Source organism: Centruroides sculpturatus, unplaced genomic scaffold (genome assembly GCF_000671375.1).
Source record: "Centruroides sculpturatus isolate CEXI.00-Female unplaced genomic scaffold, Cexi_2.0 scaffold175, whole genome shotgun sequence".
In the NCBI taxonomy this organism is placed as follows: domain Eukaryota; kingdom Metazoa; phylum Arthropoda; class Arachnida; order Scorpiones; family Buthidae; genus Centruroides; species Centruroides sculpturatus.
The window spans coordinates 523,420-537,331 of NW_019384486.1; the positions used below are offsets into that span (position 1 = coordinate 523,420).

The 13,912-nt window shown below is 30.0% G+C and overlaps 2 protein-coding genes across 2 annotated transcripts in view; one reads left to right on the forward strand and one right to left on the reverse strand.

Moving 5' to 3' along the window:
* Positions 1-150: 150 nt before the first annotated feature.
* LOC111621606 (intraflagellar transport protein 172 homolog) lies at positions 151-5,933 on the reverse strand. The gene has a single exon (XM_023363791.1). The coding sequence runs from the start codon at positions 5,725-5,727 to the stop codon at positions 478-480; it is 5,250 nt and encodes a 1,749-aa protein (XP_023219559.1). The 5' UTR covers positions 5,728-5,933; the 3' UTR covers positions 151-477.
* Positions 5,934-6,226: 293 nt separating this feature from the next.
* LOC111621607 (TGF-beta-activated kinase 1 and MAP3K7-binding protein 1-like) overlaps positions 6,227-13,912 on the forward strand; it is a 28,795-nt gene continuing 21,109 nt past the window's right edge. The window contains exons 1-2 of the mRNA XM_023363792.1: positions 6,227-6,429; positions 8,806-8,939. Coding sequence (XP_023219560.1) covers positions 6,367-6,429; positions 8,806-8,939 — 197 coding nt within the window. The 5' untranslated portion in view covers positions 6,227-6,366. The remainder of the gene's footprint in view (positions 6,430-8,805; positions 8,940-13,912) is intronic.

Below are 13,912 nucleotides of genomic sequence, written 5' to 3' on the forward strand. Positions count from 1 at the left end.
TTTTTATTTATTGTCATGTTTGCATGTATAAAGTATTTCATTACTTATTTTTACATTTTGTATATACAAGACAGATATAAGTACAGTACATAAAGCATTCAAATAGATATTTTTTGTAAATACATTTTTATTAAGCATATTATGTTTACATTCTATATCATATATGAATTTAAAAATTATAATTCAATAAGTTATTTATGCATGTGTAGTAACATTATAAATGATTCTTTATAATCAAATAGAAAAACACAAATATATAAACATTGACTTTTTAAAACACACAAAAATAATATCAATTTCACTAACAGTGTAAAATTCTTATGATAAAAAGCAGCATTGTTCTTATTATTGACAATACAATTTACTTTATATAATCTGTTATAAAATATGGACATTGATTTAATTCAATTGCTATTTTAATAAGTTTCTATTTAAATAATTTAAATTTCTTTGAATTGTGATAACTGCACTAATAATTTACTGGAATGAATAACCCATACTTGGTGCTCCTCCACACCATAATGTGATAAATTTCAGTACATCTTGACACTCTGCACTGTGAGACATTTTAGCTGCCATCAAGAATTTATTCCAATCCTCTTTATTAGCAGCTTTACCTGGTTTACGAAATTCTAATTTATTTCTGAGGACAGGATACCCAGTTATAACACATGGTGGTGAGGCATTGCCTGTATTTGCAGCAATTAATGATGCCTCATATGTCATTCTTTCATCTAATGGTAAAACCTGTTCGACTCTCTGATCCATGGAAATGGCTAAAACCCATTCCTTTACTTCCTCATGTTCACTTTCATTAAGATACATATTTTCAGGTAGGGGAATTTCAAATGGTATATCTGTATCTCGAAAATCTGAATGATCTAAGGAATTTAAGTTACCTTCCTCAATGGCTTCACATATATCAAGATAATGATTCCAAAATATAAATGTCATACTTTCCCAATTCATTGTTTTAGCAGATAGCCCAGCTTCATAGAATGCTTTATCAGCAGGAATTATATCAATATGACGTAATAAAGAAATTGACAGTTTAGCTGCTTGTTTATCTAATGATGTTTGACCTAGACAAGCTGAACGTACAGCATAATAATGAGCTATTAACAATAATACCTCAAATTCTGATTTTTCTGGACCATCTATTTTTTCAATATTTTGATACAAATCAAATATTACATCTCTCAGATCAGCCCAAGTTCGATAAGACTCTGCATTATTTAAATTTTTTGTTAATAGAATATCGGAAACAATTCTTCTGTATATATTATAATTTTGAGAAAATGCCGGTGTTCCAAATCTAGCATACAACTGAAGAGCATGCACTGCATTATCTTCACGAATTAACTGAGTTGCATATTGAGCTACATATTTATGAAGTACTTTCGTTCCCTGTTGTTCTGCCATTTCTAAACATTTAGACCATTGATTCTGTTCAGCATACATATCCAAAGCAGCAACAACATCAATACTTGCTAGCTGATCAGTTTTCCCTTGGGTTCTTAAAAATGCTTTATAATGATCATCTACATATTCTTCAAGTCTAGGTTCAAGTTCTTTAGCAACCTTTTTAGCTTTACTCCATTCCTCCCCAGCCATAAATACATCTATTGCTTCTTTTATTTTATCTATTCGTAAATACATTTCAGCTGCAACACTGAACCTTTTAATCTCAATTAATCGAGGACTAACTTGTTGCACAACTTGTTCAGCATGATGGACATCTAAAAATTTAAAAGCGATTTCTGCTGCTTTGGTCCAACATTTTTCAAGCAGATCATTATTAGATGTGTGGCTTGGAGATACTCTCAGGTAGCATTCTACTGCTTTGTGGTATTGTCCCATTTGTTCCCATTCTTGAGCTTGAGAAAGCAGTGATTCAACATCTTTTGTACTGCTAGAAGACATTTCCTGTTCATATTCTTCTTGCAATTGTGGTAATCTATTTGGGATGTAATCTTTACAAACTCTAAGTGCATCACTCCACAAACCAGCATCTCTATATAACTTCACAGCCATTTCAGCTCTCTGTGCTCGTAACAAAAGAGATTCTGCTCTCTGACGATCACCAGCTTCAAAAGCACAACGAGCTTGGCCTACAAGAACTTCTGCTACAGAATCTTTATGATGAGCTTCAGCTACTCTCTGAGCACTTTCCCAATCTTGATTATGCACGTACATAAGAACGGCTTCTTTTGGTTTTCCAGCCTTTATGAATTCAACTTCTGCTTCTCTAAACTTTCCTTCATCTTCCAAAAACATTGCATATCTTAAGTGAATATCAGGCAACTTATGTTTCATGGCAGTGCGAGCTAAGTCAAAAGCAAATTCAAAAGCACAATTTTCACTAGCATATTCAATTGCACTTTCTAATAAGCCAAATTTAGTTAATAATTTTACTGCTGAATCTCCTCCAAGAGTCTTTGCCCATAAATAAGCAACTTGTTTAGCAGCAATATTACCACCATGATTTTTAGCAATCCTATATGCTTCTTCCCACATTTCAATATTCCTATACATATTTACAGCTGCTTTCCAATCATTTGCTGAAATGTAATGTTGTTCTGCTTGTCTGTAATTGCCTTCTCCTTCAAGTTCTTTAGCAAGATGAAGATGAGCATCAATCAACAAATCTGGATGATACTGTTTTACAAGTCTCATCATTTGATCATATTGCCTAATTTTCTTATACATAGTTATAGCTAAATCAGGTTTATTAACAGCTATGTACAATTTTTCTGCTTCTCGATATTTTAATTGTTCTTCTAAGCTTTGAGCCTGAGATACATACATACGAGTTACTTCATCAGGTTTAAGGAATTGACTAGCAAGCTTATGTGCTCTTTCCCATTTTCCAGCATTATTATACATTTCTACTGCTTCTTTAGTCATTCCTCCTTCAACAAAAAAATGTTCTGCCAACTCATACTCCCCAGCTGATGAATAATGTTGACCTAATTTTTGATAATATTTTGTTACTGTTCCAGGATCATCAATTACTTCTATTATTTGAACAGCTTTTTTCCACTGACGTGCAGAAACAGCAGCATCAAGTGCTTTCACTGTTTTTCCTGCTTCTATGTAATGATTAATAGCTGCTTCCAGCTGCTTGATTCCTACTAAATAATTACCCCATTCTTCTTCTAAATGAACAACTTCTTCTGGAAATGCAAGTCTAGCAAGTTCAACAGCTTGACTGTAAGATTTCCCCATTCGATAACATTCTAAGGCTTTTGGATAATTATTTACTTTTTCATATAAATTTCCAGCATGTTCAAAAAATTCTCCTTTCATTAAAGCTGATGCAATTTTCTGTACTAGTTGTTCATTATCAGCTAAACTTGGGACAGATGTAACAAGTCGAGAGGCTTTAGCTGGCATTCCAGCTTTCAAATATAAATCAATTGCTCCTTGATAGTCACCACTTTTTTCTTTCATTTCACCTGCTTTTTCTTCCTGACCAGTATCTCTAAGCCATTGATAATAGTTTCTGTAAAGATTTTCTAATTCAGGATGATTCCTAGCTTCAGCTAATTCTACTGCTTCACTCCACTTGTGTAACTGTTTATACATTTCCATTGCTTCTGTAATATTATTTTGTTCTAAGAAAATTCCTTCTGCCAATTTGTAATGTTTATCTAAAATGGCCATTTTAGCTCTCACTTTATAGAAGTCATATCCATCTCCATCCATAAGTTTTGAAGCATCATCTGCAAGTTTTATTGTTTCTCTTAAATATCTTGCTTTTGATATATCACCAACTGCAGCAAAGCAACATTCAGCAATTGGCAATGCTTTATTCATTAAAGCTAAATTTCCAAGAGTTCTCCACATTGCTTCTGTTTCTTCTGATAAAGGTAATGTTTCAAGATAAGACATGGCTCTATTCAGATCTCCATCATCAATAGCAGTACCAAATTCAATCAATCCTTCATCCAAAGTATATGTCACAGTTGTAACACCTTCATTAACTATAACATCTGTTCTTCCCTCTGCTCTTTCTAAATCAATTACTTCTCCTTTGATAGAAAACATTGTCACTCTTTCTGGAGTATCAATGTTGTACCACACACATAAATTACTTCTGTTTTGAGCAATAACTACATCACTTCCAGGAACCCACTGAACAAATGTACAATAATTTAACATAGCAATTTTTTCTTGACTTTCAATATCAAGTAAATTCAATCGTTGTCGCTTATCTCGAAATAAAAGCTTTCGCCCTGTTTCATTTAATTCTAACCAGTCAATTTTAGAATCATGACTTATTTGAGCCAATGTTACTCCAGTCATGAGATCCACTACAGATACAGTCTTTAAATCAATAAGATAAGCCAACTTTTTATTATCACTTCTTCCTTTTTGTTGTCTTTCATTTAGACGAACACTAATTAAATGTGGATTCATGAATTCTGCTCGTACTGATCCTAATATTTCATTATTACCATACTCAATTAATGACAACTCTCCTGCATTAAAAATCATGCAGACATTTTCATTATCAAAATAAAATTTTTCATTACCACCCATACCTTGCCAAGGAACTTCACTCAATTTGTTATTTAACATATCACCAACAATTAGAGTAGCTGTGGTATGGGCTACTATGTAGTTATCTTTACCTAATATTTTAATATTTACAATTTCATATGCATAATTAGATTTAAGTGAAATTTGCATTTTTGAACTGAGACTTTTTACAATAGCTTGACTTGGCCCAACATATGTAATTTCAAATTTATTATTATATATAGTTTTCTTTAAACTACAGTCAAAAAGTTCTACAGTTCCACATAATGTTCCAGCAACCAGTTTGGATCCATCACGCTTCCAAGCAAGTGTAGCTATTGTGTACAAATACTTAATTTCTTTAGGACGAGCTTCTTCCCACATATTTTTTCCGGGACTCCAATTAAATATTCTAAGTCTATCATAACTTCCAATAACAGCAGACTGTCCACTCGGACTACAAGCAGCCACGGTAAACTCATGTTCTGTATCATCACGGCTGTAATCAAACTGTTGTCCAATTTTACCATCTCTTGTATAAGCTACAATTCTTTTATCACAACCAGCTACTATAATTGACTGAACAGTCCATGTCAAAGCATATGGCGAGCACGTATGAGTCAATATTTTACCCTGAATATCACCAATTCCTTCATCGTCAAAATAATATCTCACTACAGATCCATCAGCATGACCCGAGAGAATTCCTTTTCCAGAAATATTAGTAGTTAATGACACAACATATGAATCTGTTCCATAAAGCGTAGATGATTTATTGGTTTTTACATTTGCCACTCGTACTTTTCCATTAGCTAATCCATAAACAATCGGCCCTTCGGATGACCAAGTCAGGCATGTAACAGCACTCTGTTGTATAAATTTATTACAAATAACTTTCTTTTCACCCCAGTCTTCACCAATTTTATACACATAAATAATATTATCAGTTTGTCCTACTGCAATTTTTGTAGAATCAGGAGAGAATGCCAAAGCTTTCACCATATAACTCTTCTTTCCGTATTTTGAATCTATAGGCTTCGTAGAAAATTTATCTCTTCGCTCACCGTGTTCGTCGAATAACAGAATCACTCTTTCGGCCGTACAAATTGCCAGCTTCATGTTGTTCGGAGCCCAGGCCATTGCCATAATCTTTGATGCTCCACTTTGAGCTGGTAGAAGTGTCTTTAGGTATTTCAAATGCATATTTATATGTATAGAAATAAATTAACAATAAAAACATGTAAAAAATCAAAGGCTTTGAAGAGAAAATCGAAAAGCATTCATATTTTTTACAGAATTCATCGTCGTTTTTAAAATCCTATGTTTTCGTGTTAAGTATTTCATCACAATTTCAAGTTCGAAGCAGACAAACTTCGTTCAAAATATTTTCATTAAACATGCGCGTGACCAAAACAACATGGCGACCGGTTGCTAAGCAACACTAAAAAATACTTAAATCTCTAAATAATTTATTACAATTAGAAAAAAACGAATTATTACGTTAAATTTAATACAATATATTTATATATAAAAAACAAAAAATAATATTTTTTCATAAAATTGAGAACATTTCATTGGCGTGTAGCATTAATGTTCAATTAAAAAAAAATTTTTTTAATAAACTTTATTGAATTTAAACGTTTTAATTAACGTTGAGATTAATAATAATTAATTAAATAGTTAAAATAAATAAAACTTATTCGATTGTATTCTGAAACCGTCGATCGAGAGTATGGCGCAACATGGCCGCAATGTGTGAAGCAGACAAGTCATTAAATTTCAACTCCGTGTATTATTTTTAATTAATTAGAATTTGTCAGTTAGGGATTATATAAATTATAAATGCCCACTAAAGGAGAATTACAACGTCCGGGTCATTTAAGTCTACAATTCTGCAATCAAGAAGTAAGTTTTTGATTTTTCTTCTATTATATCAGGAAAATCCGATGAAAAACACGAAATCATTTTTTAATCTCTTCTTAATAAATTGAACGTTGACGTCATAAATTACAAATTAATCAATTTCTTTAAACGTGTTCGTATATATCTCAGCTTAATTCGGAAAGAATGAATGGATCATAAAAACAATAAAAATTCAAATAAATTTACTCAATTTTCTTTCATAAAAGACATTATTTTCTTAATTATAAAACATTGAGAACAATGAAGGCATTTTTAAAGGGTAAAATTTATTATTATGTTCTCTTATAAAGTTAATTTATAATGAATTCAAGATCTTTAACCTATTTACATATAATTTGTTATCTTGGATAATATAGTTGCTTGGGTTATTTATTTTCTGTGAAATTTGAGTTGAAAGTAGTAGCATTTTTTTATAAAGAAAACAGTTGCTTGATTACAGTTTCCTCTGAAATTCTTTATCATTTTTCATTTATTTAATTTATACTCACAATTGTAATAATGATTTATTCATTCTGGCTTTTAGAAGAAGCATGACAACTTTGGTAAATTATCCTTACCATTTTTTCAATTAGATATTAGTAATTTATAACTTTTTAGATGATCATAGACATTGGCTATTAAGAGTTAATTTACTCAATACTTTAAATGCTTGTTGATAAAGTTTAATGATAAATGAAATCATAGGATAATATTTGATGAAAAAATCAGATTTAGTGTTGTATATACAAATGATTATTTTCTTAGATATTTAAAATTTAATTTTAAAATATTTTGATTTCTCTGTTTTGTGATTGGAATGATCTTTATCTTAATAAAGATGAAATAATTGATATATCAAATAACAATATGTGTGTAGAAAGTCCCATTATTACTATATGTAGACTTTGATGACAAACATTTTATATTATTGTAGAAATATAAGTATGATAATGTAATAAATATTCTAAAATTGAATTTTAGTACAGTAACATTTCAAATATTTTCTTAGTTGTATCACTGATTTTAGATAAAAACCAGGCATGAAATTTTCAGAAATAACTATTATCATACTAATATAATTAATTATTAAAACATTGGTCCATAACTTGATAAAGTACAATGATGTTTTCAAATGTAGCTTAATAAATATCTTAAATCAAATTTAGGACCTAATTTGAAATTTATCAAATAGGATTAAATTTATCAGATTTTTCTAGACATTATTTTTGGAAAATGCCTATAATTATTAAACACTATGGTACCAAGGCCATCGAAAGGAGGGGGAGTTTGGGCTTTTTCCTCAAGCTTGGAAAAAATTTATAGGGGTAAGAATCATCATGAGCCACTAAGTTAGTACAGTTGTCCCTTGATAATCCGACAGGTATGGGACCAAAGGTGTGTCAGATTACCAAAAGTGTCCAGATTACCTAAAATAATTACATATTTCGCATTGTTTTGCTAGCAGTAACTTACAATATTCTCTACTCCAACTGTTCGAACAGAACTGCTCACATAAAACACACGAAATGTGTGTCATCGTGTAAAAATTGGATGAAGAGATTCACATCGCGACATGCTTCTGTGCAAGCAGACACGTAACGGGGACGGGTACCTTGACGGGAGGTGCGTCGGACTACTGAGCATGTCGGATTAAAAAACGTCGGACTATAGAGGGACAACTGTATTTTTGTTAGTAAAAATAACCTTGTCTTTAAGGCTTGATTGTACTAATAAAGAAGCATCTTATGTATTTCATTTGTTCAAAAAGAAAATGGCAAAAGTGGCCCACTTTAACTTGAGTTCTTGATGATCCTATGTGATTATGATACTGATGTCTTTTTATTAGATGGTTTAGATAAAATTTCATGGCAAGCTTATTGAATTGAGAGTATTACAGATATAAACATACTATTAAGTTACCAGATTTATTAACGTAGTGAGTTCTGCTCAAATGTTAGGTTAGTTTTGGCTATAAGCTATATCTAGCCACAAAAACTTGGTTTTGGAATAAACATAAACAAGATTTTTGACACTTCACTGTATATTTTAAGCATTTATTATTAAAATATTACATACAAATGTATAATTAAATCATTATTATATAAGTATTAATAAAAAATTTTATATGTTTTACTTATTTACTAAATATACACGTAATTAACTTTCTAAATGATATTTGCAATTTGTTTGTTGTAAATTTAAAATAGACTCAATAAGTTTTTATGTAAAATTATTAAAATCTATAACATAAGTAGCATTGTTAAATAGTGAAAAAATATGTTCTAAGTACAATAATTTGAAATTAATTAGTCAATTTTGTCAATTATTAATAAAACTCTAAAATAATAATTCTAATTTTAAATGTTTATAATTTATTAGCCATCTCATAGTTGGACCGATGATCTACCTGTATGTCCATTTTCTGGAGTAGGTTACTCAACAAATCAAGTTTATCGCAGGGATGGAACTCCAAGTGAAGAACATGAATTTGAAGACAAAATTTTTCATGTTCGGTAAGCAGTCTTATTTGAATTTAACACAAATTTTCACATAAACTAGTAAATTAATCTTAAAAAAAGTCACATTAAAGGCATTTTTGCCTAAAATCACTCAGCTTCAATAGCATTGGTTTAAATCTTATCTTTTTAAAGTTGTTTTGTGATTAACACTGAGAGTGACTTTTTATTAATTAGTTTAAAGCAGGTTTACCTATAATCTATAAATTTACTTCAAAGAACTACAGCCAGATTATAGCTAACCAATGATTAAACAAATTAAATTAGTCTCAGGATAGCCTGAATGTAATGTGGCTCTAATAGTTTGAATAATAAAAAATTTGGGTTGGCTTGAATCAATATACAGAAAATTATTAATCAAAGAATTTTCTGTAAATAGATTGAAATCAACTTAGCTTTGTAATTATTAATATTTAAAGGTTAAAAAAATTTTAAAATCATAATATATAATAGTGTTGCAACGAATAGTATATTCGGCCAGGAGCGAGACCGAATATTCGGCCAAACTATTCGGCTCGATTAACGCACTATGAAAATTGGCTCACAAACCGCATTATGGCAAGGACCCTGCTCTCTATTGGCCCGCTGTCACTACGCTTCGCCAATCGCATTAATTCTTGACAGTTGTAGCGGACAGACAAGAGCGTAACGGCAGTATGTGATAAATGATGATATCAAATGTGGATAACAAGGAAATGACCTACACGTGTAAATAACGGAAAAAGAACAGAGAAGGCCCACGAAGTGAAAATGTGAAAATAAATATGAAATTGAGTTGATAACATAATCGAACAAGTCGAGGCAGCTTATTGGCGCGAAATTTGCGGCCGTCAATGCCAAACAATTGTCATAGACTTCAAAAAGCTAAATGCTTGTAATGAAAGTCACTTAGTGTGCACGGGCGAAAGCCTGGGACCGTTCGGGCTATCAAGCTGTCTCGAATATGTGACATATACCGACATAATAACTGTGACATATACCGACTCCTATCTGTCTCTTTTCTCCGTTATCACCAGGCTATGAGTCACGTAATTGTAAAATGGGAAATCTACGACGGAAAAGTGACGAATCGAAAGTATCGTGAGCGCGTATTATATAGACTAGAGCGATAGAGGAAAAAGAAAGGGAAGAGCGCTTAAAAAGAAGGATAGGCAGGGTCAGACCTCAGATGTGCGACGATTCTCGAATGAATAGGTGTGTACGCGTGCTGATCTTTGTAATTATAAATTGTGAATACATGTGACTAATATTATTTTCTTTTTCATTTTGTGCATGTTATAAGTTATAAATAAATATAAACAAACAACACTAACCCGATAACATTAAATCTAAATACCAAAATGATTAATTTACTGTGTTTTTGTTATTTCTTAGGTGTTCGGTATTCGGCCGAATAGTGATTAAATATTCGGTATTCAGCCGAATAGCGAAAAATAGGCCGAATACTGAATAGTAACCGAATATTCGTTACATCACTAATATATAACCTATATTTATGCATGCAATCATGCAATAAGTGAATTTTATCTGCATGCATAAATAAAGGTTTAAAATTTTTTTTCCGTTGTAGTAAATCGCTATATTTTATAAGAACTCTGCACATCATTACAAAAAAATACCTATTTCTAATTTCAGAACAAAACACAGCAGTATTTGCACTTAATCACTGTAACAATTCCTATTAAGTTTTAAATATACAAATAAACCACATGATAAATTTTATTTAAATTAATTTATCTCAAAATAAGTTTTTGAACAAGTTACAAGAATTATGCTTTACATATAATTTTTTCATATATTATTATTAATAACAGAATTGGTTTTTCATTGATCTGTAGAAAATAATCCTAATTAAATCATGTAAAATTCTCATAGAGCCTCTTATTTTACTCAGTTAAGTTTCTGTTTGTGTTTGATGATGATGATGATAATTCATATTCACAATCTTAATATTTGTAAATTTTGAGTTTTATTCATTCAATAATCATGAAAAAAAAATTTTAGTAAAAAACTGTTTTTGTAATGATATACAAATTATTAGAAAGATCAAATACCATGGTAATAGATCTTTCTAATAATTTGTAGGTTCTTTCTAATAATCTCTACTATATACATTTTATATATATCATACTTTTCCATGGCATGTATTTATATAGAATCCAGAAGTTTATTTCTGAGAATAAAATGTAATTAATTGTTAATATGCTCTTGCTAAAATATGTATGTGTATGTATGAAGCAAGAAATAATTGTTTTGCTAGTATATTAAATGCATTTTCAGTTACTTTGATGACATGTTTAATTTTTTTTGAAATATTTAAACAATGCCAACAAACTAACTCTAGTGCCTACAGGGTGGAAAGAAAGAGTTTTCTTTACACCTATTATAGCATTAGTCAGGCTAGTGATGATTTAGTGAGGTGATAAGGGATGGAGCCGAACATATTGGAACAGACTACCCATGAAAAATTTCTATGGTTTTCATCTGCTCAGATTCAATCCCAGTCCCCCAGAACAGTAGGCTGACACCTTAACCACATTGGCCATCCAGCCATTGATATGAAGAGACTAAAAAATGCAACATTCTAATACAGCAAATTACATTTATTATTTGTATCTTTTTAAATCTTATTATTACTATATAAAATATTGTTAGGGAGGGACTTGAAAAACTCACACATGCAACTGCTTTTTTTTTTTTTTTTTAAATTACTCTTTAGTTTTATACAGTAGACCCCCCCTATAACGCTTAGATACGTTCCACACTAATCGAATTTTACGTTATAGGAACGATTAAATACATGATCCAATCGCAGCCCGATAGGTGGGAACTTTACGGACTAAGGCTGTTCGAAAGGTTTTCTTCTATAAAATTAACCGATTCTAGACTANCCGGTTGCTAAGCAACACTAAAAAATACTTAAATCTCTAAATAATTTATTACAATTAGAAAAAACGAATTATTACGTTAAATTTAATACAATATATTTATATATAAAAAACAAAAAATAATATTTTTTCATAAAATTGAGAACATTTCATTGGCGTGTAGCATTAATGTTCAATTAAAAAAAAATTTTTTTAATAAACTTTATTGAATTTAAACGTTTTAATTAACGTTGAGATTAATAATAATTAATTAAATAGTTAAAATAAATAAAACTTATTCGATTGTATTCTGAAACCGTCGATCGAGAGTATGGCGCAACATGGCCGCAATGTGTGAAGCAGACAAGTCATTAAATTTCAACTCCGTGTATTATTTTTAATTAATTAGAATTTGTCAGTTAGGGATTATATAAATTATAAATGCCCACTAAAGGAGAATTACAACGTCCGGGTCATTTAAGTCTACAATTCTGCAATCAAGAAGTAAGTTTTTGATTTTTCTTCTATTATATCAGGAAAATCCGATGAAAAACACGAAATCATTTTTTAATCTCTTCTTAATAAATTGAACGTTGACGTCATAAATTACAAATTAATCAATTTCTTTAAACGTGTTCGTATATATCTCAGCTTAATTCGGAAAGAATGAATGGATCATAAAAACAATAAAAATTCAAATAAATTTACTCAATTTTCTTTCATAAAAGACATTATTTTCTTAATTATAAAACATTGAGAACAATGAAGGCATTTTTAAAGGGTAAAATTTATTATTATGTTCTCTTATAAAGTTAATTTATAATGAATTCAAGATCTTTAACCTATTTACATATAATTTGTTATCTTGGATAATATAGTTGCTTGGGTTATTTATTTTCTGTGAAATTTGAGTTGAAAGTAGTAGCATTTTTTTATAAAGAAAACAGTTGCTTGATTACAGTTTCCTCTGAAATTCTTTATCATTTTTCATTTATTTAATTTATACTCACAATTGTAATAATGATTTATTCATTCTGGCTTTTAGAAGAAGCATGACAACTTTGGTAAATTATCCTTACCATTTTTTCAATTAGATATTAGTAATTTATAACTTTTTAGATGATCATAGACATTGGCTATTAAGAGTTAATTTACTCAATACTTTAAATGCTTGTTGATAAAGTTTAATGATAAATGAAATCATAGGATAATATTTGATGAAAAAATCAGATTTAGTGTTGTATATACAAATGATTATTTTCTTAGATATTTAAAATTTAATTTTAAAATATTTTGATTTCTCTGTTTTGTGATTGGAATGATCTTTATCTTAATAAAGATGAAATAATTGATATATCAAATAACAATATGTGTGTAGAAAGTCCCATTATTACTATATGTAGACTTTGATGACAAACATTTTATATTATTGTAGAAATATAAGTATGATAATGTAATAAATATTCTAAAATTGAATTTTAGTACAGTAACATTTCAAATATTTTCTTAGTTGTATCACTGATTTTAGATAAAAACCAGGCATGAAATTTTCAGAAATAACTATTATCATACTAATATAATTAATTATTAAAACATTGGTCCATAACTTGATAAAGTACAATGATGTTTTCAAATGTAGCTTAATAAATATCTTAAATCAAATTTAGGACCTAATTTGAAATTTATCAAATAGGATTAAATTTATCAGATTTTTCTAGACATTATTTTTGGAAAATGCCTATAATTATTAAACACTATGGTACCAAGGCCATCGAAAGGAGGGGGAGTTTGGGCTTTTTCCTCAAGCTTGGAAAAAATTTATAGGGGTAAGAATCATCATGAGCCACTAAGTTAGTACAGTTGTCCCTTGATAATCCGACAGGTATGGGACCAAAGGTGTGTCAGATTACCAAAAGTGTCCAGATTACCTAAAATAATTACATATTTCGCATTGTTTTGCTAGCAGTAACTTACAATATTCTCTACTCCAACTGTTCGAACAGAACTGCTCACATAAAACACACGAAATGTGTGTCATCGTGTAAAAATTGGATGAAGAGATTCACATCGCGACATGCTTCTGTGCAAGCAGACACGTAACGG

Bases quoted from the DNA above. Each gene is read 5' to 3' on its own strand.
- LOC111621606 (XM_023363791.1), bottom strand. From the start codon at position 5,727: ATGCATTTGAAATACCTAAAGACACTTCTACCAGCTCAAAGTGGAGCA.